This window comes from Astatotilapia calliptera, chromosome 18 (genome assembly GCF_964374335.1).
Source record: "Astatotilapia calliptera chromosome 18, fAstCal68.1, whole genome shotgun sequence".
Lineage (NCBI taxonomy): Eukaryota > Metazoa > Chordata > Actinopteri > Cichliformes > Cichlidae > Astatotilapia > Astatotilapia calliptera.
Window position 1 is genome coordinate 28,763,325 of NC_137439.1, and position 27,103 is coordinate 28,790,427.

Sequence of the window (27,103 nt, forward strand, 5' to 3'; positions counted from 1 at the left end):
TTAGAGCTGGACCCAAACATTGTTTTTGGAGGAGGGGGCTGTCTGGATGGGCCCGGACTGAGCACCCATCTGCAGGCTTGGAAGGCGTCCTTTTGCTCCACAACAGGGGTTTCTTACTATAGAGACACAGGTAACCACGTTTGGCTACAGTTTCTGAGATAAACCAATCAAAATTCAAGTTGTTTCAGCACTGCAACACTTACATGTCACCAGATCAAAAAACAAACAAGTAGATCTAAATATTATATGGATGTCCGGTTTCTGGATCCACTCATGTGGACAGAGAATGTTACAGTGGTCTTACTTTAACAAACCCTCACTGGTTAATTTATTCAAGTGCTCTAACCCAAGTGCCCAAACCACCCTCCCCCTCCAAAATAAAAGCGGTTATTGCCATGGAAGCTAATGTTGCAGCATTCGGTTTGCTGGGCTCCTCTCATATGTAGGCACTGAGGTGAAGAGCAGTTTAAAAAAGGAAGGGGAAAAAAGGAGTCTGGGAAAATAAACGCCACAGGTGGCATTTCCATTCGATTTTTTTTTTTTTTTAATTACGAGGGCTGGACAAGGGCAGGCCACCACTGTACATCAGGGGAATGGTGTGATTTAAACACTGTCCAGACTCTGACACTCAACCCTATTCTGTAAAGACACTGATGACATGGAAAAACTGAAAACATGGCACTCGACCTATTTGCTGTAAGATCCTGGACCAGTTTAAAAACACTAAAGAACACCTTTGCAAATGTGTACAATTTCAGAGGAAGTTCTGCCCTCTAAGGGTGAAGCTGCACCACTTGTGTGCATGCACACACACAAAAGTTTTTTTTTTTTTTTTTTTAAAGTGATTAAAAGCTAGCCATCTGATCTTGTAATATTAAAACAAACAAATTTGACATCTATTTGTCAAAATAATAAAACCTATCATGTTATTCTTACAACTAATAGACTAACAGTTGTAGCTCAACCCTGGTACGGATATGAAGCCTGTTTTAAAAAAAAAAAAAGAAAAGAAAGAAAAGTTCCTTATTTGGCAAATTATTAAAAAACAAACAAACAAACAAGGAAATGGCACATCTTTAGCAGAGCTTTCAGATGAAATTATCAAGCGCAAAGAACTACTGGACTTGCTGCAGGTGGGGCGTGAATGTCACAACTGCATACATCCTCCGTTTCCTAAAACAAAATCAACCATTTCTACTTATAATGAAAGCTGAAAGAAACAAAGTCACATCTATATAATGGCACAAGCTTACTGGGAAAACAGAAGAACACTATGAGACAACTGCCCAGCGTTTGATGACCAAAAAAAACAAAATAGTGAATTCAAACTTTCATATAAAGATATTTGTGTGTCCGCTTTAAAGCATATCTGTATGTGAAAAGACCAGAGTACTCTGGAAATATGCCATGTAGAAAATATCTCCCCATATAAACAACAGTCACACAAGGCACTTCATTAAGTATGAAAAGAGAATCACAGTCCTTTCTACTACCAGAAATTGCCTGCATAGCAACAATATGAGGACAAAATCTTTTCAGACTTTTGTGTGGTACCACAAAAGAAGTCTCAGACAAAAAGTTGTTTTTGTTGTCGTTTTTTTTTTTGTTTTTTTTTTCCTTGCGTTTAAAATAAGCACTTCACCAAATAGTAAAACTTGGTTGATTTGAAAATAAAGATTAAAGTTCGTTCCTCTTAGTATTTTGTCCCCGATATTATCAGCTTAGGACACTCTACATACTTTCTGGTGTGGTTTTTATTATTTTTGTGAGACACAGTGCTCCTGGGATTTTGAATGTTTTTGTTTTTCTGATGGCACTCAGAAGGCAGCCGGTCGCCAGGAGATGAGATCAGAGACAGGGTTATGATGTTTTCCACAGTGAGACTCCAAGGCGTCCCCTTAGTGTGGGAGGATCTGCCCAAGTCTGAGAGATACGGTCGTAGAAAGGAACAGAGATCAATACAGGAGACTGGTGGGCACAGGCGGTAGTGTGGGCTGTCCTGCTACCTGCTCCTTAGATTCTGCAGGACTCCGTAAACCTCTTCTTCTTTGCTGAGTCCCTCAAAGAAAGGCAGCAGGTCCAGGAGTTCTGTGTCATTCATATCGTCAAACCAGGACTGAACTGGGACCTGAGGAGAGGCACAAACCACTGAAAGTTAGCCTTAAGATGTAGAGCTGAATGACAATTACAGCATAAAAATGCAGACACGTTAAGCAAATTAGGAAAAGTACACTACTGGAGAAAATGAATTCTAGTGCTCTTAATAAATTATTCTGATCCTGATTGATAAATACCACAAGAAACCAAAGAAATTATGTAACCGCTCAATAACATGATTATTTTAAAGACGAGAAGCAAGTACTTTAAAACAGAAACTAATCACTGACACACAAGTCAGAAACACAAAACTAAGTTGTATAATAAAAAACAAAACAAAAACAAAGTATGAACATTGTTATAAAATGATCTATGAGCACAAGAACTTTCTTAGTGTCTGCCCTGCCTCACAGCCAGGGGAAATGTGATGGTGAGACAAAGCTAGAAAATGGTGTGGAAGATCAGTGACCAACTCAGCATGAGTCCAAAACACAGCTGCTGCAGAAATCAGAAGAAAGGCTGCAGAGGCCATCCTCCTAAAATGATGCCACAGGCAGTGAAATACCTACAGATACAGGTATTTTGCATAATGTCACACTCTATGAAGGGCTTCGGGAAGAAAATAAAACCAAAAGGCTTAAGACTGTCACGTCTGGCTCAGTGAAATGTATCTGGTGTAAAAATGGCCAGGATCACCAGAGACAGTGAAAACCAGAGGTGTGAGTGTGATGATGTGAAGCAGCATGAGAGCAAAAGGTGTTGGACAGACAAAGACACAAATGACATTTAATAGGCGGCACTGTGAATGCCTGAGGCTACACCAAAATACTAACTGCAGATGTTTGACAAAAGAGAGGATTATTCCAGCCAGGTGACGTTTCAAAGCACACTGCTAAAATTACACGAGATTCTAAAGAGAAAAAACTATGTCCTGTACAAGTATGAGGCTTATTTAAATCCAAAAGATCACTGCTGGGATATTTTCAAGAACCCCAGAGCAACTCAGCTTCTGCAGCAAAGAGCAGCTGAGCAGCTTTTTTCCCTCCTCTTTCTAACTTCTGTTGTTTTCCATCATCATATTCAGCATGCAACAGAAGGCTACTTTGTAGCAAGAAAAATTCAGAGTCTAACAGATGCAGTGCTGAATGTAACAAATATATTGGAGGATTGGGAACTCACAGCATTTTCTGGATGGAAAATATAAGAAGCAGGTGAATTATCAACAATGATAACATTGTGGAGTTCTCGCCCCAGCCGGCTAAGATCTTTGACGTAGTTGCCTCGGTGAAAAACACAGGATTCTCTGAAGAGCCGCGCTTGAAACACGCCCCACTGGTCTAGCAGGTCTGCCACAGGGTCTGCATACTGTCCAAGCAAAACAAACAGAGGAGAAGCAAACGGTTTTTAAAACAAGGAATATAATAAGACTAATATGACTTGTGAATGTTGGGACGATATACATCACATCTTTATGATCACATGTTTCAACTAGAAACAAAAACAACTCACAAAAGCTAAACGCTACACTAGGTTTCCAAAAGGAAGCAAAGCATGGTGTCCCTCATAACTGCACTTGATTAACAGGGAAGGTGCCACTATGCCATAACACAGAAAAGCGCATTCTAGCTTTTAAGGAATATCTGTTTCTAGAGAGGAATTATTCCCACAGCACAGTTTCTTTTGCTTCATTCATTACACTTACCCATGCATTACTGGCTAACATGATGGAGTGACAGATGCAGAGCATAATAACGGAGATGTAAAATTCAGAAAGCAGAAAATTAACGATGTTCACAGTTCCACAGGTACCACTGGCTTGTAACCAAAGCACACATAAAAACAGAAAAAATGTCCACATTTGAACATACCTTGGCAAGACTGGCTGTGAAGAGCACACATTCAAATAGTTCTCCCATCTTTTGAAGAAACTCATCCACGTGTGGTCTTTTCAGCACATACACCTGCAAGATAGATCATCGCTTTTAAGACCAGGGGTCCGTTCTTCGTACCTCGCTAAGTAAGTTAGCTGGATTTGATTGTTGACGATTTCGCGTGATCTCCGAAGCTCATCCGGGACTTGCTGTCATAGCAACAGATCCGTAAGCGTAAACCTGCTCGGGAGCAGGCTCACTTTATGTAAACAGGATTAGATCGCGGCCACTCAGGTATGTCCGCTTCATTTATACAAAAGCAACAGCGATATTTTACCACTGTTTTTCCATAAATAAATATTATCAATGTAACTAAAGATAATGCAGTATTTGATTCTTTTATTGATTCCATACAGATACATACAGGTCATTTCCTAAAAAAAGGGAAATGTACTATTAATCATTCTATTTCATGTATTTGATTATTTCAGATGTAATTCATATGTTAGAGTTGTAATTGTAAATTACTTCGTGTAATCAAGATGAGAGACCACGGCTATAAAAGCGAAGGTGGATTTGGGAAGTCTGCCGCAGCCATGTCCTGTCCGTATACGCGAGCAGCCCATTGCGGAAGGTGCAAGATTGATAAGGAGAGTCCTCAGAATTCAGCGTATATTGCGGGATAGACAGGATCCTTTAGCTCAGCGCGACAGTGTGCTCATTGAGAGATATCGATTTTCCCGTGAGGGTATTATTTACTTAACCAACTTGTTGACGAGGGGGTGCAGGACCACCACCTGTCTTTTTTTTTGCTCTGCCCTTTTCTTGGTTGCGGTTATAAACAAACAGATTATTTCAGGGACTCTTTTCAAGAGACTAAAAGCAATACAAGTGATAAATATTACCATTCTGTAGAATATTATATTTCACTTTTACTTGTTCCCATGTTCTAGTGGGCCCTGTTGTGGCTCTAATGTGAAAGAGGATATAATGTAATATAATATAATATGATATAATGTAATATAATATAATAAATTTACCCTACCGCCTACTGGTGTTGGCCAGAGGGGCCGATGGCGCGATATGGCAGCCTGGCTTCTGTCAGTCTGCCCCAGGGCAGCTGTGGCTACAAGCTTAGCTGCCTCCACCAGTGTGTGAATGTGAGAGTGAATGAATAGTGGTATTGTAAAGCGCTTTGGGTGCCTTGAAAAGCGCTATATAAATCCAATCCATTATTATTATTATTATTATTTAATTACTTCCGAGTTTAATTTGTCAGCAACTTTCTGCCAGCCCTCTCTCCTTGCTTTTGCAGCCTTTGCAGTGTTCCCTTGGGTTTTAATTAAACTCTGAAACTCGTGAAATCCCTCAATCAAGAGTTCTTGCTCTGCTGCCGAAAAATACTGAGCGCGCTCCTTCGACATTTTCGCCGACCAATCAAAGGGTTGCCGATCAATGTTTCTACTATCGATGCGTAGCCCCTGTTAAGCCACCCAGTGATCTCACATTACTTCATCCAGCTGTACTAATCGTCAACAACAGGTGTGTTCGGAGAACCGGAATAGCGAGCTCAAAGTTGGCGCGATGATTTGATTTTGGATGTAGTAAGCGAGGTACGAAGAACGGACCCCAGATTTCAAAACAACAACAACAACAAAACAAACCGTGGTGTGACAGGAGTGTCAAACACTACAGATACATTATCTGTACTGAGGGCACTTTAGGTGAACAGTGTCATTTATAAGAAAATATATGCGAAAGCTTCAGGATGGCTACAAAATAATTCCTGTTACTCATTTCTGGAATTATTCAAAAGGATCAGACTGTTTACCATGTCACATAACTTTAGATGCCCCCCACATCCCCTTCGTACAGTGGCTGCCACCCAGTGCAAGTAATCACGAATAGGCCATCCAGGATACACACAGCCTATCCTGGATTACTTGAACTGGATAACAGCCTTTTCTTCAGGATCTTCACATCAGAACCAAATGGAATCCCCCCTATTAAAGAGACAAACTTCAATACAATTTATTAGTTTTTAAAGAAATCCACAATACCTGATGAACTGTACCATCGATCTCTACTGGGACAATGAAATCAGCGTTGCTGATAGGCTGTGGGAAGAAAATACAATTACTTTTGTCGTACTACCCCAACTGACCCCCAGAGGTCGTACTATTAACACAAACTCAATTTCCAGACTGTCTAATCTCTGAGGGCAAAAAAAAAGTATGTTTTGCTACAACAACCTTTATCATCACTGCCCTCCTTTAACCTCTGTAGTAATTTAAGACAGCAGACAGAGCATTTGACCTCAGGCAGAAGTGGACAGCTTGAAGATTTAAAAAGAAAAGAAAAGAAGAAAGTGCACAGAAAGTATTCTTCAGTGCAAAAAAATATGTTTTATCGAATGGAGATGGTTGCCAACACAGCCTGGTTGTCTGCATTTTCCTGTTACAATCATGTACCCATTATAAGCCACAGTCAGTACTGTAATATTACGCTCGCTCACATCCTCTGCCACCTGCTCATCTCGTTCTTTTGTGTACACAGTGATGTCATGGATTCAAACAGCGTCAACTTCCTGTGTATCATTAGCGGAACTTTGGAAATAATGACAATGTATAGACATAAACTAAACAATGGTTTGCAGAAATATAGGCAAACCTAATATTGGCTTTTAGTTAAACCTGGTAGTAAAAGTGCTCATACTGTGCAGAATTTCAACAGTAGTTTTAGCCCCTTCTTACCTTAAATGAACTGTGGACAAGTGTTTCATCCAAGTCAATCACCACACACTTTTTGCCATAGTCAGATATTTTCATCTCTGGTAGGAGGTATTTGGCTGGCGGCTATAGGGAGGACAAGTCAGATAATGTCAGAGAGCAGTACATGAGAGAGAAGGACAGGCAGAGCCAAAGAGAGAACATGAATGCTGTACACTTTGCATTAAGTAAGATTTAAGCCAACAAAAAGCCAAAACCATGTTAGAGGAGATAGTTTTTTGAAAAACCAACTGAGATCAGTGACACTACAGAATTCAAGCGAAAACAAACAAACAAAAAACCCTTTCATCTCTTTACATCTTTATTAGGTCAAGTTAGATTTCACAAATCTGTATCATGCATAAAGCTGTCTGCTGCTGTTAAGCCATCCTAATTTTGCTGGGATCAATCAAACTTAACTGTTAAGTTTGGAAATGCCAGTACACTATATGAGAGTGTGAAGTGAAGTGAGAACTATGGCTCAGTGCTGGAATTGACTGGATGCTCTTTTAGAATGAAATTATATCAAATCACTGTTGGTTATTCTCACCAACTTTTCCTTGGATGGGTCGCAGATCACCAAATCACATCTCAGTCCTTCCTTGAGTGTAGGGCTGTGCGATATGACCAAAATCTCATATCCCGATATAAGAATTCTATCGTCCCGATAACGATATAAATCACAAAAATGTAACATTTTCTGTAAATTCTATGAATCTCGGGCAGCTCGACTTGCAGGAAGTGTTTCCAGCTGCGCGTCATGTAGCTGGAGTCGAGTGTTTTAACCGATGCATGAAACGATACATTTTTAGACACAAGTTGTAACGGCCGCCGTTTTCTTTGTGAGCATTTATTACACAGCTGGCTGCGGGGAAAGTCTAAGGTTTATTTTTTTAGCACCTGGCGGCTCTTTTTTACTTCTCATCCGTAAATAATCTGCTCTTTCACGTGATTCAGTTTATTTTGAAAAGTCTCAACAGGATCTTGAGCTTTATTGTGAAAGGTTTATGTGGAACATAAACAAGCGGACACGCGATCGTGTTACCGTCGTTGTTGCTAACCACAACGCATAAAAACAGGCGCTTGTCCATCCGTAGTGTGGTTATATTAAATATAAGAGAAAAAGAGAACTTTAAGAAATTAATATGGCCACTACAGTGACCATCAAAACTATGAAAAAAAAATATTGCCGTAAACAGTTTATTTTGCGACACCACGAAACAAACTATAGCGTAAAATGAAACGATAGACGTTTTTATATCGTCATCCGATATATCGTTATATCGAACAGCCCTACTTGAGTGACAGGATTAATTACTTTAAGTCTGTAGCTGAGTAGCCAAACTGAAAGACTAGGAGCTAATGTTAATTCTCACTCTCAAAATTACTAAACTGCATAGATAAGTAGCACAATAAATGGTTTAATGCCTTGCGTAGAAGCTCCGGAGGCAATTAACAGAAACAGGTTTGCACTTAAAAATGTTAGCTGGTTAGTGTTACAGTGTTTCTGAGAGCATACAAACCACAAAATGTCACTAATGCAGATGAAGCACTGAGACATTAAACCCAAAGGTGCACGTACACCTTCTACGCAGCCAGACAGTGCTACCATCGGCTGAGAGTGAACTGCGGTACGGTAGCAGAGCTAGAGCTCTCTGAGGAGCAGTGGAGCCCACACAGACAGGATGTGCCACCAGCCCACTCACCCTGCATGCAAAGGAAAAGAAAAAAAAAAGGCAATACATACACTAGGGACAGGGATGACCTCGACCTGGTCACACTACAACACATACAAAAACAGGGTGAGGGATAGGAAGTAAAACAAAGGAGAAACCCCCCAAAAAACAATGACACATTGACAGAGATAGCACAAAGAGAAAATACTACTCACAAAAACAGACAGTTTACAACAGATGGAAAAGACTTGCAAACTGATATTTCTAGAGTTCTCAACAGGACAACAAGCAACAGTTTAGTGGTGGAACAGCTCACCTTGGGAGGCGATCCGTTCTCCTCAACTGGTGGAGGCGGGGAGCTGGCGTTGGTGTTGGTGGCTGGAGAGTCCACATTGTAGTTGCGGAAGCAGCAGAAAAACGTGCTGAAGATGCCTCGGCTCCTCTGCTTCTTTAGGCTGCTGTTTGACTGGGACGCTGGCAAAAATAACAGGAAGAGGGTGGAAGAATAGAGGATGAACAAGCGGATATGCAAACTGACGTTCTACGATAAAAACGCAGCAGGATGAAACTGTGCACCCTTTACATCTGAATATTTGCATGCCAGGGTGTAGATCCTGTTTTAATAAAACAGGCCATGTGTTAGCCACAAATTTTCCTAAGTGGCCACAGTGGTGTGAGCCATGCTGAATGACAATAGGGGAGACCTTTACAGTCTGATTAAATGGCATTAGGTTTTGTTTTGTGCGCTCGCCCTGGCTGAACCACTGATCAGAAAATAACTTAGGTAGCCGGGTGACCTCATCAGTCACACTCAGTGACAGTTCAGAGCATGCTCTGCTCCGATTCCAAATCGCCTCTCATTCCTGAACCACGAAGCGCGGCCTAAATGAGACACTGAGCTTTTATTAATAGTGACAACTTGGAGGGTGTACACACTTCATTCTTTTGTTCTCTCTCTCCTTTATTTTTTCGTATTTGCTTTTGTGGCTACCACCATTTTGAAAACTTGACTTGATTCCCTCCAACATTTCAACTGGCAGGTGAGTGACTGAAGCAGCCTGATCATGCACAAGAGAAGAAGAGAAGGAGGTGGGAGGCCCTCAGACCCCTCAGAGCCTATACAAGGCTGCATTCCTCTCCACCCATTCCCCCTGCCCAGCCCACCAGAATGCCTTTGCAACTGAAGACTGTGAAGAGTGAATAGCATTATGTCATGTCTTTTGGTATCTTGATATTGTGGCACTTTGTACTACAAACAAATGTGTAAATGTCTAAACAAAAAAACAAACAAAAAAAAACCCACATTCGGAGCAAAATATTTCTGCAACTTGCCATCTCTGTCTAGTGCTTTATTATAAAACAGTTTTGTGCATCAGAGGATCTTGAGACCACAAAAGCAACAACAATCTTTTAACATGTTAGGATGTGGAGCAAGCACATAATGCGTTTCAACAGATTAATAGCTCGCTCTTACAGTAAAGCTATCAGAAGCTGACTGACTAACAGCATGTCACAGCTACATTAAACACTTTCTGCACTCCCGAGCTTCTCTGTCATTTCCCTCTATCACGGTCTTCCAGTAATGTTAATTACAGCCTTTCAAGCAAGGGCATGTTTTACTGGGTATCTAAGTTGTATCTTATCAGTGCCATAAGCTCTTCCAAGTCGAGTGGACTATAATCTGCAGCCATCGACAAGGAAAAGAAACAATAACAACAACAACAGATTTATTGTGTCTTCTAAGAAAGCCGAAGCATGTGGATATCTTGCTACAACCCAATGTTTCAGAGAGACCCAAACCAGCAAAAACAACATTGTAACTACCACGAAATACCAAGGCAGCAAACACATTTAGAAATTTGTTTGGAAAATTACCAGCTTGAAAATGAAGAATGTTTTCTTCAGAAGTTTTCAAATTACTCTGAATCAACATTGCCCACATTGTTCTCTGTGTTTTACAGGCTTAAGTTAAAAATACTCAAAGTGGCTACACTGAGCTCAGTTTTTATCTGGCCATAATCAGCAGCACAATTTTTTTTTTTTTTTTTTTTTGCTTAAACAGGGCTTTATGTTTTCATTTCAGCTCTGTAAAACTGGGACAGAGAGGCAGTTGTCAGCTCCCTGTGACTCATCACTACAACCAGCCGTGGTACTGACTCCTGCACAAAGACCCTTAGCAAATTCACAGTCAGGCACAGAGCACAACTGTGTCTCAAATATATCACTCACCTGGCATAAAAGCAGAGCTGTAGTTCACTAATGAGGTGCTGAACTTCACAAGCACAAGTACCTTTACTCACAACACATTCCAGAAAAACAAACCAAACACCTTTTGGAAAGAGCAAAAATATTCCCAGTGTTGTTTGACTTTTCTCTAAGCTCAGGTAAGAGTCAGACCAAGGGACATGACCTCTCATTCTACTTGATAATTCTTTTGTTGTTTCCTAAACTGTTTCCATCAGATCACACTGAATCAGGAGAATGCCATGTGGATATTTTACACAATTGTCATTTCATAACAGTAGTCCGCTTCAAACACATTGACAGTACTGGAAATACTGTGTGGTATAAGCGAGACAGCTGCATGGGTGCATGTATACAACATTCAGGAGACAGCACCACGCACTGAATGCTCCAAATTATTAACTGCATTATTCCCCACACTGACACAATATGACATCACATGGACATTATACTAGTGGGCTGCAGGTTAAATACTGCCTAATGTCCGATCTGACTAATGTGGTAATTTGCTTCCATACATGCATCTCAGCTGAGTGATGAAAAAAGGTCAGCCATCCAGCGCACATGTGACAAAATCTACCGACTCCTGGGTGGGTTTGTGACTGTTGACACAGTCTACAGATTTGACCAAGGATTAGTCAAAGAGAAGCCTAAACATTTCCACACCACCTCCTGTAAACAGTGCAATCTCCAAGTTTCCACGGCAAGAGACGTTTTTCTAAACAACACCTTTCAACTCTTTCAGTACTGATACCTTTTTTCTGCTCTGTTTCTGTGTTTTTAAGACTGTTTTTAGATACAAGTAATAAAACTGTTGCATTGACTGTGAAAACCTATGCAGAACTGTTTTTTGGCCAGGCAGAAAACTGATCAGTAACCCATGAGAGAACCGATAGACTTCTGACCAGAACTGATAGTGCCATTAAGACTTTATTGATAGCCAACCCAAGTCCTGTGCTGTTTTTTGTTGTTGTTGCTTTTTTTTCTCCCTTTATTGAACTTTTCTTAGCGCGGAAAGGGGTCTTCTTTTAGTAGATTCCCCAAATGAAGACTTTTAGTAGCTTAAGTGAGGATATGTGGATACTCCACTGCCGTGAGTTTGCTATCACTCTTTTGTAATGTGCAGCCCGCTTTAAAGCAAACAAAAAGATCCTGGCATTGGCAACTGATAAGCTTGTAGGCTTATAAATCCCATGGATTGGAAAATGTGAAACTGGCTGAGAACTAAATGGGACCAAAAGAATTAAGACAGTATTTTAAACTACAACTAAAAAATGTATTCCTGCAATTTTCCCACTAAATTTTGATTCCATTAGTAACCACAGAAAAACCAAAACTTATTAAAAATTGAATGCATAGTACAAAATATAAGTAATTTCCAATAGATACATATATTTTGGTGCTTTTCTAAACTATTATTAATATTAATCTTGACAAGTTTAATGCTTGGGAAATATTTATATCCTATTTTGCTAATCGAGGACTTAATTAAAGCTAAATCTGTAGCATATTTGAATGTATTTAGTGCTTCCTTCTTTTTATTTAAATTCAATGTGTTCATGAGGTTAAACAAATATAGACAGGAAACCCCAGAACTTAATAGCAGAAGAGGCTAGAAGAGGGCTCAGTCAAGGTCACCCCATATGAATCAATCTTCCAACACTATTAGCAAGGAATTTATCGTAACAGTAAATGGATCATGTGTAACACTCCATCCATCTCACAGACATATTAATAAGATCTCATTACAACAATCTCAGCTGAGTGGCAAGTTTAAGTTGTTGAAATCAACAAGACTCTTCAAATTCAAGAAAAAGACCCACAGAAATCACTGCTCTGATGGCCTCTGTTTGGAAATGAAGAGCTTTTTTGTTTTTGTTTTTCCCTTTCAAAGTATGTCTGTGACAACACAGAAAATGATCACTGTCATCTTACAATTAGTTACACTTGGCTCTGGGGTTAGTGCCCTTCCCAGCAAGACTGTAGGTCTATATATAGGCTGCTGCTGCTGCTTGGGAGCCAAACCAGTGTGAGAGGCAGGCACATGTTGTAAGACAGCCAGCAGAGGAACATTAAGAGCAAAGGTGGTCAGTTTTTGCCCAGACAGTTTGGCGCCTGTTCAGGCTATTGGAAGACTACCTATTTAATTCCTTTAAGACAGATGGCCGCATGGGCTACATGTTAGGTGATCTCCAATAGATAGATGACAATCTGACTTTGTATTTACATTAGAAAATGTGTATAGAAATAATGCTGTTAAATATTTATAGACTTTTTAAATTATGTGATTATAAACTTCCACCAAGTGCCAAATGTGGACAGTTTTGTTTGGCAAAATATTCTATTCTATATAAAAATTCTATTCACAAAACTGGCTGCTAATTAGGAAAGAAAAAAGAAGAGAGACTGAAATAAAAACAAAAAAACAAGTGCTGTTACCACATGTTTGTTGTAATTTATATGCACAGTCCTTCTGTCCTGCCATCTGTTTTGCCCCACCTGTATCTTGTGAAGACCCACCTGCACCCTATCTGACTTTTTTTTGCAGATTCTGAAATTGAATTGCCATTTTTCCAGATTAAGAACAAAGGGGAGAAAGGACAAAGACATATACAATTGTTATAATGATTATATTATTTGTTGTGAGAAGCGAGCATCCACGTCACTGCTCTATTTCATCCGGTAACTCAACTGTGTCTTGTTGCACGCACACTCTCGCACCTAGTCTTATATTATTTCATGCAGCAACCCAACACACAAACAATGAATTCTAGCAGAGTGAATGCTTGTACTCGACCGCCTCTGTTGGCAAACACACTGAAATCATACTAAAATACTACCTGGGTGCAGTAAAGTGCATGTCTTCAGAAGCAGACCAACTATCTGTAACAGGCTTGCTAAACATGGTATATGCTTACTGATCTAGTAAGCTGTCTTAACACTGTTATATCACCGTAGTGGCATATGATTAGTTTAATTGCCATATAACTCCACCTTAAGTGTTAAACTCCAGCACACATGCAAGAATAACCTCCCAAGACAACCCACGTATATTCAAGTGACACAGAATCCACAGCAGTTACTCTGGGTCACTTTTATAGCTTACAGGCAAATGCATTGTTGTGCTTCAAAGACTCAAGTTCTCACATTACTGATGGTCTGAGAAGAGAAGTTTGAGATGTGATATTGATACACACCCTATGCACCAGGGTGATCCGGTGCATAGGTAAAGTGTCAAAGGGCGCCAGGAATGAGAATCACTGGATATTAGAAGCTATGGGCTTGTGGAGAAGTCATTCACGTTTAAGCAGCACTTAAAAAAAACCCAAAAAAACAAACCCATCTATTACAGAGGACAGAATATTGTTTAGAAGTGATACATATAGGAAAAGACCTAAAACTGGAGGTTAATTTCACTGCATAACACACAAACCTCACAAGAAACAATAAGCGCGGATAAAACAGTTTCACTGTTTACATCTCAGACAAACCGAATAAGTTTCCCATAAGCTGCACAGATAGCTTTGCTATGTGCATGAAGTAAAACTGAATCGATACACAACACCAGCAGCACAGTTCTCTTTAGTCCGCGTATTAGCTTCGTCCTTAGGAACTTCTTGCCAATCTCAATCCAAACCACCGAGAACTCGATCCATACATGAATCAACTGTCAGAGCTGTCAGATCATATGGTCCCGTTATATAGTCCAAACGCATAAAGAGAAGTGTACTTTCCAGATGTATTATTGCAAATACTTTTACAAAATATGCGTTAATTTGATGCAGACAGTGAATTTTCGTTAATGTTAAAAGGGGAAAAAAACGCGCTGGAGCGCTTTTCATTTTGAAAACGCAATGAACAAACGTTATCCTAGTTGGAGAACTTACCCGGGCAAGGCCCCACTGACAAACTTGTTGCGTAGTTGAGTTTTTTTTCTTTTTCAACAAAAGACGTGTTTCCATCTTTTCACACAAAGGCAACTGAGGTCTTTAACAACTACAACAGCTAGCAAGTGCGAATAAAAGCTAACGTCAACAGAGAAAAGTAGTCAGCCAGCTAGCATTAGTTATGTACCGTAAATTGACTTTTTCCTTACCTTTTTCCTGGTTAAATGATATTATTTCCTCCTCCTTGGGGTTAGAAACTTGGGTTATTATGGACATGTGGTCCATTTAGACGATTGGTTATTCCTGTTTTAGTTCCCACAATGTCAATAGTACAAGCGCGCTTGCTTCCTTTGCTAGCTACTGTTAGCTAGCTGTTTAAAAGATGAAGGTAACCAGCTAGCCCACGAAGCCAGGAAAGCGTCCGAGGCGAAGGGGTTGTGGCAGCGGTGGTAGCCAGCCAGCTAGCACAGTGGTGAATGGAAGCCAGATAATGTCTGTCATTTATGGCTTTCCGAAAACTACCATCGCTACAAACAACTATGTTTGTGGGCAACACGAGGAGCGTGCGTGACTATAAAAAACAAATAAATAGAAAAGACGCTGAAATTGCTAACTAACTGAAGTTAGCAAGTAGCTTAGGTTAGCGAGTTAGCCGCAAACCTTCGATTATCCAAAATGCGAGGCCGTGTCTGGAGCACCGCTGAAAATACTTGGAAGCCCAGATGGTTGTTCTAGTTCAAAAAAATGCAACGACCGCAGGTTGTTCGGCGTTAAAGTTACCAGACACTTTTAGGCAGTCGGTTCATATGTGCTGGCCCTACATTCCCTGTGCAACATGGAGGCTTTATGTATTTTGAGTTGCATCTAAAGCGGGGGCACCGTGAGTGGGAGGGGGCGGTTTGTTTCTGTGATGGATTCTCTCAGGCAGGCAGCACAAACTCGCCGCACTACATTGCTCAAACCATGCAGCTGGCTGGACGCGGCTTTCTTGGGCTGTAATTACTGATGTCCGCAGGCAACAGACTCTTTACTATTAGCATTTGGGGGGAAAAACTCTCCCAAACAGAATATGCTTAATGGGGCCGTTTATAGTGACACTAAGCTATCGATTTAACACTGCTCCCAGGCAAACAACAAACCGAGCAAATACTTGACGTTGATCCAAAAACCCCTGGTATTCAGGCACCCTTGTCATTTTTAATAAACCGGGAGCGACACCTAGTGTCTAAATGACAACAATGCTGCCTTAGTAACTATGAAACAGCGCCTGCATGCATTCAATCCCATCAGTCGCAGTGTGATTTGGAGTGGGTGGTTTCTTGACAAATGACATTTTATGTTGTGAGTGATTAAAAATAGAAAGACTCAGATGTGATGTGTGTGTGCTGAAATGGGAAAGCACTGACTAATATATGAAAATTCCCCAAATTCCTTAGGCATTTAATGCGTTTTATAATATGGCGGTCTTCGACGATATCACAGAGTACAGGAAATTATTTTTAAAAACAGAAAAAACCCAATTTCTTTCAAATTGTAGAAACATTGCCTTTGTTGCATCTAACCGGAAAACGTGAAAGACTTGGGTCTGTAACAGTAAGTGCAATCATATTTCATTGCACTTTTAACATCCGCATATAATTTATCAAGTCAGATTCATTCTATCTTTGATTGGCTCTCAATTAGGCTAATTGCTACTGATTGACTTTCTTTTTTCGACGTTATAAACCATGTTTGTGAGTAAGATCCGATGGACACGGTGTGGACCACCCCTCATTGCGGTGCAGTAGTGGTGGATAAATATATCCCCCCTCCTCCTCCTCCTCCTCCTCCTTTCGTTGGGTCCGCAACATCCTGACTGCCAGAGGCTGGTGATCAGAGGCAGCGGCAAAGCCCCCGCAAGACGAATGAAATGAAATCTGCTTTTGCCGCCACCTGCTTTCCCCCAATTTCTTTGGTCTACTGAAGAACTGGCTGTAGTGCTGCCCTCATCCTGACAGTGTAAAGCGGATATAAGGTTAGTAAAACAAGTCTTGTATTAATGCAAAGTGATAAATATGACGGAAACCACCAGGGGGGAACAATCAGAACAAACAGCCGGTGTGTTATCGACTCTGTGCGCACAGAGCATTGAAAAAGTAAGCCTCAATTTGTATGCATGCCGCTTTGCGGGGGATCTGCATAGCCATGGTTACATCTTGGCACTGGCATGCCACACTTGTTCGTCCAACTCCTTTAAGTTCAACTCAAAGTGCGCTACATGAGCATGAAGCACACGCCCTAACACAGCCAGGAACCCGGGCTGTCCACCTGAAAACTAACGGTTTTCCCACTCCAGTGCGCCATTCTTGGCCATTCCAGTTAGGGCTAATTATTCTGTGAAGTGAGTCCCCAGCGCCTCCCAGATCACATAGCACTGCAGCTGCCCTGCTGTACAGCAAACCAACTGCAAGACAGTACTATAATAGGAAGGAGAGGTAGGGTTGCGCAGCTGACGGTGCTGATTCCGAGGAGCCAGAGCTCTGAAGTCCTATTTAAGTCACTGGGCTGTCGATCCGGGAAGCTTATTAGTAAAATACCACCTCGGTGAAACACCCCGGTCTGTCTCAGACCAGTCAGGAACTTGTGTTATTACTGCGCTGACCCGTTTTTGTGGGTGTATAGTTTCTATAGGCACAGGCTGATTTCCACTGGGTAACACTGCCAAGGACATCTACCATAAAAATTAACTGTACTGGGTTTCTCCTCATGTTTTGTCCGGTTAATCCTGCGGAGCATTTTATTTATCGAGGAACCTGTCAACGTGCATGCTTTCATACTGACATGTCACAGCAAACTATAATGTAACAATTTCCAAAGAATAACCTGGTTCAGTAAAATAAACCTTTTAACCCTGCATTTCTCTCAGAGTTTTCCTTTTTTTGTTTTGTTTTCTGTTCATTTATACTGGTTCCCTTCACTTAGGTCTAACATTATGTGGCTGATTGCTTTTCAACCCATTAGGCTTCAAGTGTGCAGATTCACCATGGGGATCAAGACTGCCCTCCCTAGATATGAGCTGTATCTCTACACAGCTGTACTTGCTGTGGCCTTGATATGGGCAGGCAGTTGGATATTTGAAGCTTCAAGTGGTGAGTGCACAACGTGTCAAGAGATGTCCGGAGTGCATGCATGCGTGCGCGCACACACACACACACACACACACACACACACACACACACACACACACACACACAGGCTGTCGGTGTAACTGAGAAAGTCCGAAAAAAAAAATCAATATCACAGTGCTTTAACATTTATAGAGGTTAATTGAAATCAACTGATATTCCCTAAAGTTGGAGAGAATGGACACTTTTATGCACCTACTATCAGCTTTAGGAGCACAATTTTCACTCATGATCTGATAAATGTCACTGAAAGCCAAGTGACAATGCAATTCAATTCCAATGCAATTTAAAAACTGCCTCAAAAAGCACCGTCCTACATCCTACAACAGTGCTCTATTTAACCTAAAACAGGGCAGAACAAAGTTCATTTAGTAGATGAAAAGAGACTGCTTCCCCCCCTGCGTGTTCTTATTATGTGAAGACAATTTGAAAAAATGGTCCACTTACTCTCTAATTATTTCCCAGATGGAGATATTTCTGACTAAGTTACACTGAGCCAACTAACTCCAAACCCTTCATCCTGAAATAACACCAAATGTTTGCATGCATTCAGACTATGACATGCTTCGACCAGCCTCTTCACAAACTGATCTGAGTGGACTGAGTGCAATCGGGTGACTGGTGCTGTCTGTCACCGTCTGTGCTGTCATACAGTCTAGATGTCAATCATCATTTTAGTCCAGATATTTTTTCTCCTTCAGTCTCTGTCTCTTAAAATGGTCATTTGTAATACTCAGGTCTGCATGCTACAGTAGCACTGTATACTGGCAATAGTAGTTTGGCTGTGTTCCCAGAAGTAAGAGGCTTTCCCCGAATGACCCTTACATTTTGAGGCTTCTCCAGCTTTGGCTGGAAAAACCTACTCCCCACTGTGGTGGTGGTGGTGGTGTAGGTTGATCACATTTGTTGCTACACTGATTGCTTCAACTTTGGTCACCACTGCGATTGTTTTTGGTGTTGTGTTTGTCATTTATGTGTTAGCGCTTTGTTCAGGTTATATAGAAAACTACTCTCCTGCAACAAGATTATGTCTACATGAGACTAGATGTCAGCCTCAGAATAGAAAGTTCTGCAGTGAGTGTATTATGTAATATTTGGTGTTATAAAATAGACCAGAAGTGCTCTCAGGCCCTTAAATTTGCAATAATCCAATGAACACACCAAAGCTCTTCAAGCTGTGACTATCTGCACGACTGTTTTCTTACAGAGGAATAACCAGCTCATATAAAAATGCCCAAAACAAAGCTGCTCAAAGCCTGGATTCCCTAACACAGAGGCTTTACAGTGTCCTGCCATTACTTAAAGCTGTTTTGCATTATTAATAAAACACCTCAGCATGCACAAATGGAGATTATCGTTTTTTTGTTTGTTCGTTTTTTCAGAAAATGCAAACAGAAAGACCTTCAAGGAAAGCGTCAAACCAGGATGGCATTATTTTGGCAGGAAAATGGTAAGTCCCTCTTCTTCATGTATTCTCTATACAGCTGCACAGCGCCATGTTAAGCGAGCGGTTGTTATTTGATCCTAATGCATTTTTCCTTGCTGTAGGATGCTGCGGACTTCGAATGGGTGATGTGGTTCACGACATTCCGCAATCATATCCTTTTTGCTCTCGTTGGTCATGTGATCTTTGCCAAGATATTTTCCCTGGTGGCTCCAAAGGTGCGCGAGTGTGAATGCTCACGAGATACTCCTGGGTTTTGAATAAATACACGTGCGGGCTCATGGTGTTTTCTCTGTAAATATGTATTTCACACATATTTGCATGTGCTCAAGTGTGAAGAAAGATATTACAGTAAATGCAAAGCTGCATTCTGCTGATGTGAACAGAAGGCCTTGAAGTGATTAATTAAATGTAGTTTTATTCCATTTTTATTCAATGAGATGTTTTTCTGTTCCAGAACAAAAATGTTTCTCGTGGCTTTTATTTGAACCTCAAGGCCTGACAGAGTGACTCAACACAGCATGAGCTGCTTTCTTTGATACCAAGTTCCCATCTGTTGCGTCTCTGCTGTGAATATCTGGACATATTTAAAACAGTTCATCATGTTTTAAACATGTTTTCTGTCTTGTTTCATGTTTACAATGAAGATTGGTATAAATGGATGTAAGGTAACATTAAAAGATCTTAGAATTTCACAACATTTGCCATGCATTTCATTTAAATTGTGCATATGTGGACTGTAGATTTGTTTTCATTGCCCTGTAATTTAATCTTCCCATCCTTAGGTATTTTAATTTTTTGCAGTGTCATGAGTGTTATTATACTAACACCACTCTTCATGTGTGTTCCTGAATTCTGAACTATATCCTGATATCTTGACTAATTCTGGCTCCTTCTTATCCACAGCACAGATCCTTGGTCTTTGGGGTGTATGGAGGTTTGGCAGTCCTGGTAACGATGGGCTGGACTTTCTTGGCTCTGGTTCTTTCTCATTGCATCATACTATACAGCGTGGCTATATTCAAAAGTAAATGGATGTGCTTCGCTGCAGGCTTGTGTACGCTGGCCTCCATCAAGCTGGAGCCCTTTAACTCCTGGCAGGTGAGGGAATGGTAGCAAAGTAGAAGTTTAACAACTTCACCTACTTCCAAAGTCCAGCGACGCATGTAATAAATACTACAACATTTGTGCTCGACCACCACATTTCTTCCTAATGATCCTAATGGAAGTTCTTTCTGCCCGTCCCTGAGCCTGGTTCTGCTGGAGGTTGCTTCCTGTTAAAAGGGAGTTTTTCCTTCCCACTTTCTCTCAGTGCTTGCTCATAAGGGGTCATTTGATTGTTTGGGTTGTCTCTGTATTATTGTAGGGTCTTTACCTTACAATATAAAACACCTTAAGACAACTTCATTTGTGATTTGGTGCTATATAAATAAAACTGAACTGCAACTTTTCTGGAGTTTAGCTGAGTTTGTAGGGGTGTTTCCAGGATTTTCCAAAATGTGGTGATTCAGACTCAGAAGCAGTTATTGAAGCCCACTGGAAATAAGTGAGGTTTATTAGAAAGAAACAACCAATAAAACCATTTGAAAATTGGTTGAATTTAAATGCAGACAGACCTCCAGCCTCCCTAAACATGCACTAGAAAACGTGAATGCCCTGTAGCATCATAGTTTTCACATTGCTACACACAGTTGTTGTTGGCCCCCCTTTATCCACACCACTGTGAAAGGTTTCAGCTGTAGGTGATCTTAGAAGCGTTACCAAACCGGAGAACGATCCCGAAACACTATAGATAACATTACAAATTATAGTATTTGGTCTAATATGTAATGTATGGACACATGATTACAGTACTGACAGCATACAGCTTCTGCCAGATTGTTATTGTCGTCCTTATGCAGACTGGTGTTTGAGGCTCAGAATAACTTTTATCCCCCCACTGCCCCACAACAGGAAGCCTTGGTAACTGGTTCCTTCAACCTCCAAGATATCCTGTTCTATGGCGGTTGTGGCTTCAGCATCATGCGCTGTATGAGTTTTGCTTTAGAGAACTGCGAGAAGAAGGAAGGCAACTACACGTTCTCAGACCTGGTGAAATACAACTTCTACCTCCCATTCTTCTTCTTTGGACCGATAATGACATTCGACCGGTTTCATGCCCAGGTGAGGATTGAAATCAAACGGAATATAAAGATAAACTGGTGTTTTTTTAAAAAAGAAACCCTAATATTTCTTTTAATCAACAGTAGGTACATCTATTCTTTAATTAACTATTTTATTAATGTGAATAATTAATTGGTCCAAAAATAGTTACAAATCTGTAACTCTGCTATTCTGAATGGAGTAATCGTCAAATATTCAAGTTTCTATGGAATATGGCAGGGATAGCTCAGTAGGTAGAGTGGTCGCCCCATGATCATGGGTTCAAATCCCCTGAATGGCTACCTGAGCAAGGTACTGTCCCTAGTTTAGTGGAAGCTTTTGTTCTGCAGGCAAATAACACTCAGCTGATCCGTAAAGAGAGGGAGATGTGGAACATCACCACCAAGGCCTTGTTGCACCTGGGAGGTATTCTCGTGGTGGATGTCTTCTTCCACTACCTTTACATTCTGACGATACCCAGTGACATGAAGCTGGTCGCTAAGCTTTCTGACTGGTCTCTGGGTGAGTAATTAAATCCAAAGCTTTTTCCTTTCTTTCGCACTTGCACTGAAGTTTTCTTGCTTCAGTCATTTGATTTCTTGTGGTTTGAAATAACATTGTTATTCCCTAAAATCATACTATTTCCAAGGAAAATCAGTGAAAAAATGAATAATCTAAAATTCTAATGAGACATCATTTCAAGTTAATCTGCTACTGGAGGTTTTCTCAGAGGCAGGACTTTAAATAAATGCCTGAAAAGACTGTGGGATATATTCTAATTAGGAAAGATTCAGATTTGTTTTTATGTGATTCACAGCTGGACTGGCTTATTCCAACTTGGTGTATGACTGGGTGAAAGCGGCTGTAATGTTCGGCGTCATCAACACCGTGGCAATGCTGGATCACCTGGACCCTCCTCAGCCTCCCAAGTGTATCACCATGCTTTACGTCTTCGCTGAGACGTACGTGCGACTTGCATCAGCAGTGTGAAACCACAGTGTAGTTTCTTGGTTCGCTCTGCAAAACCGTAAAATGTGTGAAAGTATTCATGAAACTTTGTGTCTTTTGTAGGCACTTTGACAGAGGCATCAATGACTGGCTGTGCAAGTGAGTGCATGGATGATTTAAATTCATGGGCATAAAGAACCGAACGTGGTATAGACAAGAGGATTTTGACTCATCGTTGTGTCACGTGCAGGTATGTTTACGACTACATTGGTGGAAATCACGATCAAATCTTCAAAGAACTTCTTGCAACCATCTGCACTTTTGCCGTCACCACCCTGTGGCTGGGCCCATGTGAACTGGTTTATATCTGGTCCTTTTTCAACTGCTTTGGTCTCAACTTTGAGCTGTGGGTGGCCAAGTTCTTCTCCCTTCCACCACTTTCTACCATAGAGGTGAGAAACGATAAGGCAAATAGTAATGCCCCTAGGCATGTTTGAGCATGGATGAAAATTCTTGCCTTGAATAACAATTTGTGTCTGATACATTTAAAGAAGAAATTAAATTACTTGGTAAAAAAATTCTTTAGAGTCTTGACACAAACACACGAATCTATCAACATTTTGTCATCACATTTAGTCACTGGATACAGAATCTCTTCTTCATCACTGATAGTGATCTTGGTATTTAATGAGCACTGATTTTAAGTCACTCTATCACACTTTGTGGAAGCTGCGTAATGGACTGAGACAGAATAGTGTGTATTTGGTTCCTGTTTCCCCGTGCCCTTCTTGTTTCTCTCCTCTTTCCCCCAACACCCCAACTGGTCACGGCAGATTTCTGTCTGGCTCTACCAGAGTTCTCTTCCTGTCTAAAGGAAGTTCTTCCTTCTCACTGTTGCCAAGTGAGCCTCAGGGGCTATTATCTAATTCTCTTTAATGTTGTACCTTTCATTATAAAGGGGAGTGAACTGGCAGTTAATAAATAAAACTGGTGGTTATCAACTTCACAGATCCATTTCTTAGTTTGATGGGCCTTAATACAGTACTGACCTGAGAGCAACAAGATCAAAAGTAAGCTGAGCGACACGATTTTGAGGTGTGGAACTATTTTTATTCATTTAAAAAGCCATTATTAAAAGAAGTGGATCTATTATATTTGCCCCAAGAATATAATAGACAAGAGAAAAGCAAAACAGATCCTAATTTAAAGATGGACTAAGCATCTATCAAACATTTCACAGGTCTGCAGGATGGCAGCAGAATTACATTTTTTCTTTTTCTGTGTTAGTTGTAATTTTGTGCTCTGTTGTGTGTCTTCTGTTAGAGTGCCATGGGTGAAGCCATGTCACGCAGGATCCGCGGTTTGTTCAATGCGGCCAACTTCTGGGCTATCGTCCTCTACAATGTTCTCTCCCTGAACAGTTTGGAGTTTGCCAAAATGGTGGGAAGGAGACTGATTTTTAAAGGTGGGGAACAACATCAGTATGAATAAAAAACAGGGTTTTTTCTCAGTTCCAAAAGCACAGGAAAACAAGAAAAGTAAAAACTTGAGGGGCTTAATGCTCCACAGATCATTTGACTTTAGCATCGCTTCTGTTTTCTTCATAGCATTAAACATTCTGTGACACAACTCTGACAGGGCTTGTTCACTGGATTATCTGCAGTATTTCCTTTAAAGTTCTGCTTTAATGTTCTCACCCCCCCTTCCTCCTTCTTCTTTGTCCTATTGTTAGGTTTTCCTCTGTCGACCCTCTCTGTGTTACTCGTGACCTACTGTGGTGTGCAGCTGGTGAAGGAACGAGAGAGACAACAAGCCTTGCTGGAAGATCCAGAGCGGGTGAAGCCAGTAGATGGTGGCAAAGAAAAAGCCGAATAACCTGGCAGAGAAACAGTTTCACAGACTTAATGGTCAATGGGCGCTCACGTGGTTCTATCCTCGGCCTTGCATGCTGTAACAGAACCATGCTGGTTAACAGCCATTCAGCACCTATATTGTTCACAAGCCGGTGTTTTTCCTTTTGTTTGTCGGAAGCGAAGCAATGATTCGAACTGTGAAAAATCCGCAAGTGCACTTGCTGTTGATAATCAACACATACTTTGGCACAAACCCACCGACAGTGCATTTAGTATTTGTATCGATCTGGACTAAAGATTGTTTAAAATCTATCTATCTATCTATCTATCTATCTATCTATCTATCTATCTATCTATCTATCTATCTATCTATCTATCTATCTATCTATCTATCTATCTATCTATCTATCTATCTATCTATCTATCTATCTATCTATCTATCTATCTATCTATCTATCTATCTATCTATCTATCTATCTATCTATCTATCTATATATATATATATATATATATATATATATGTTTAAAAGTACTTAAGGACATATAGTATTGTAAAGGAAGAATTACTTTTGGCCTGTGTGGTTCTGTTCTCCTTCACTTTTATTTCTTCTTCCTTTTTTATCACCATCTTTGTTTTTTATTTAATTGAGATGGTTGAGATCCAATCTTATTGATCTGTAATCAAGCTAAAAGGGTAAAACTTGAAGAAAACTTGAAATCAGGGCGTCATAAATGGAGTGCAATAAAGAAAATAAAAAGGGTGCTATGGAGGTCCTCCACATAGCTTGCAGCTGATTGTAATGTACAGTATAATTGTTTTACTCTTACTAAGAAAAATATATATGACGGTAAAGCACTGGTATTTTAGTTTGATTATGTATCAGATCTCCTGTGATTCTGAGTACTGAATGTAGCTAAGTCACTGGAAACCATTCAAAGAATGACTGCCTTACTCTACTACTGTCCACAGGAGATTACTGTGGGTGTGGCGTTTTGGTCCATCTCTCCTCGGCCCTCACTCACATAATAAAGACCCCCACTTGAAAGGCCAGAAGCCCAGCAGGGGACATGGGTCAGTGTTATGCTGCCTGTCAACAAAACCTGCTGTGTGTCTTCAGTGCAGCAGTCAGAGAGAGAGAAAAACTCGATGCAATGTTTTTTCCCACTTTTGGGTATTCATTAAAGGTGTTCATTTCAAATGTTTGACTTGTAATAAAGTGGTGTTTCGTCCAGAAGGGACACTCCTGCTGTGAGTTTGTTTGGTTGCTATTTGCAGTGAGATTGCTGTGTGTACATGTATGCACCTATGAGCTGTTCAGGACGGTCTGCATTAAAACATTTGAACAAATTCATTCTCTTTGAATGGACGAAAAAGGCTCTCCTGCTGATTTGTGAGACACTGCCATTCATCACCACCAGATGGCCCAGTTTGTCCAAAGTTAATTTCTGCTATTTCCTTTGTGGTTACAGCATGGATGATTAAAAACATCCAATGTTTGCTAAACTTTTCTTTTGGCCTGTCCGACAGTGTAGCAGTTGTTGTCTGAAGGCCAAAAAATGCCACACAGATTTACTTTCCCACGTGGACCATTACTGTATTTGCTATAATGGTCCACTTGATAGTTATATTTCATTAGAATTTTATCAGGATTTTTAATTTTGAGTTATTATAATGACAATGGACAAGACTGAACAGAAAAGAAAACAAAGAAAGAGAAGTTGGGAAGAAAGAAAGAGGGAGAGAAAGGGACAGAGAAAAAAAACACATCAACAACAGAAGTGGGACAAAACCACCTCTTTGCCAACAGGCTACACTACATGTCAGGATGGTTAAAACATACCCTTTTAGAAAAGCCCGGGCCAAATTAAGTAATTCACTTGTATTTGTTGATGAGTGTTCCTTTTATGAAACCAGTCTGGCCAGGCCGTATTATGAGGTGGGTTATCTTTTCTAATCTTTTAGAGTTTTGTGACGTCAGTAACCAATACAGTGTGACACCCAAAAAGCATTGTTGGCTTCATGTTGAGATTTACTGGCACAGAGCACAGAGAATTATTTAACACGATTACCTAAACTTTTGTTATTTTTTTTTAAGCTGCTGGCAACCCAAAACGTCCGCTATGCTGAAGCTTTATGCAGCTACAATGTGTCGTCTTAGTTTATTTGTATAGTGACAAAAAAAGAAGAAGCTTGGCAAAGAATAAGGCTATGTGAGATTTTAAACTTTGAACTGTTTTGAGTTTGAGGTTCATAAATCAGACGCTGATGCTATAGTGGTGTAAACCTTTATATGGCCCGCGCATGTCAAACCTCTTTTATCTTGTGGGCCCAGAGAGCGCACTTTGAGCTTGGACCAGTGAAACTCCCCTTTCTATCATTCAATTACACGTTTATTCCCTGGGAAGGATTAATGTGAGGGGAAAAGGTGCATTTACGACAGTATTTCTTAGTTTTTCAACATGATAAATGGATTATATTACATAAAAGTTTAGGTTTCATTGCCTAGACAAATGTTTTAGTGCATATCTGTATGGTAGGTGGTGAAAAACAGGAATCTTGTTTTTGTATGGTATGGGCCGTCATGTGGGAGGTCTTTAACAATAAGAAAAACTGTAAAAGCTGTGAAATTATAGATAAAACTTTTATATCCTCCTTCACATTTTCCAAAGCCTTTCAGACCGTAGTCTTTGCTGGGCTGATTCTGGTACCCGGGGCTTTTGTTAGACATCCCTGATCATGACTTTTAATTCTATACCAGGGTTAGGCCACTCCAGGCCTCGAGGCCCGGTGTCCTGCAGATTTGAAATCTCACCATGGGTAAACACACCTGAATCAGATGATTAGTTCATTATCAGGCCTCTGGAGAACTTCAAGAGATGTTGAGGAGGTCATTTAGCCATTTGAATCAGCTGTATTGGATCAAGGACACATCTAAAACCCGCAGGACACCGACATTCGAGGCCTGGAGTTGCCCACCCCTGTTCTATACCTTCTACATATATGTGATG

The 27,103-nt window shown here is 40.5% G+C and overlaps 2 protein-coding genes across 7 annotated transcripts; one reads left to right on the plus strand and one right to left on the minus strand.

The window, feature by feature from the left end:
- Positions 1-1,736: 1,736 nt before the first annotated feature.
- ctdsplb (CTD (carboxy-terminal domain, RNA polymerase II, polypeptide A) small phosphatase-like b) lies at positions 1,737-15,446 on the minus strand. 5 transcript variants are annotated; one of them, XM_026148620.2, is made up of 9 exons: positions 14,753-15,446; positions 8,729-8,886; positions 8,484-8,516; positions 6,722-6,823; positions 6,029-6,085; positions 3,966-4,058; positions 3,277-3,462; positions 2,007-2,128; positions 1,737-1,923 (listed from the first exon to the last, which is right to left on the minus strand). In XM_026148620.2, the coding sequence occupies exons 1-9, from the start codon at positions 14,826-14,828 to the stop codon at positions 1,899-1,901; spliced, it is 852 nt and encodes a 283-aa protein (XP_026004405.1). In that variant the 5' UTR covers positions 14,829-15,446; the 3' UTR covers positions 1,737-1,898. The 5 variants fall into 5 exon arrangements, with proteins under 5 accessions (XP_026004405.1, XP_080149330.1, XP_080149331.1 ...); XM_080293204.1 differs by lacking the exon at positions 8,484-8,516; XM_080293205.1 differs by lacking the exon at positions 6,029-6,085.
- A 942-nt stretch (positions 15,447-16,388) lies between these two features.
- Positions 16,389-24,469, plus strand: hhatla (hedgehog acyltransferase like, a). 2 transcript variants are annotated; one of them, XM_026148616.2, is made up of 13 exons: positions 16,389-16,557; positions 17,544-17,671; positions 19,090-19,157; positions 19,256-19,369; positions 19,799-19,819; positions 20,058-20,252; positions 21,105-21,314; positions 21,644-21,815; positions 22,111-22,255; positions 22,365-22,400; positions 22,492-22,693; positions 23,565-23,706; positions 23,974-24,469. In XM_026148616.2, exons 2-13 carry the CDS (start codon positions 17,566-17,568, stop codon positions 24,114-24,116), a joined length of 1,554 nt encoding a protein of 517 aa, XP_026004401.2. In that variant the 5' UTR covers positions 16,389-16,557; positions 17,544-17,565; the 3' UTR covers positions 24,117-24,469. The 2 variants fall into 2 exon arrangements, with proteins under 2 accessions (XP_026004401.2, XP_026004402.2); XM_026148617.2 differs by lacking the exon at positions 19,799-19,819.
- The last annotated feature ends 2,634 nt before the right edge of the window (positions 24,470-27,103 follow it).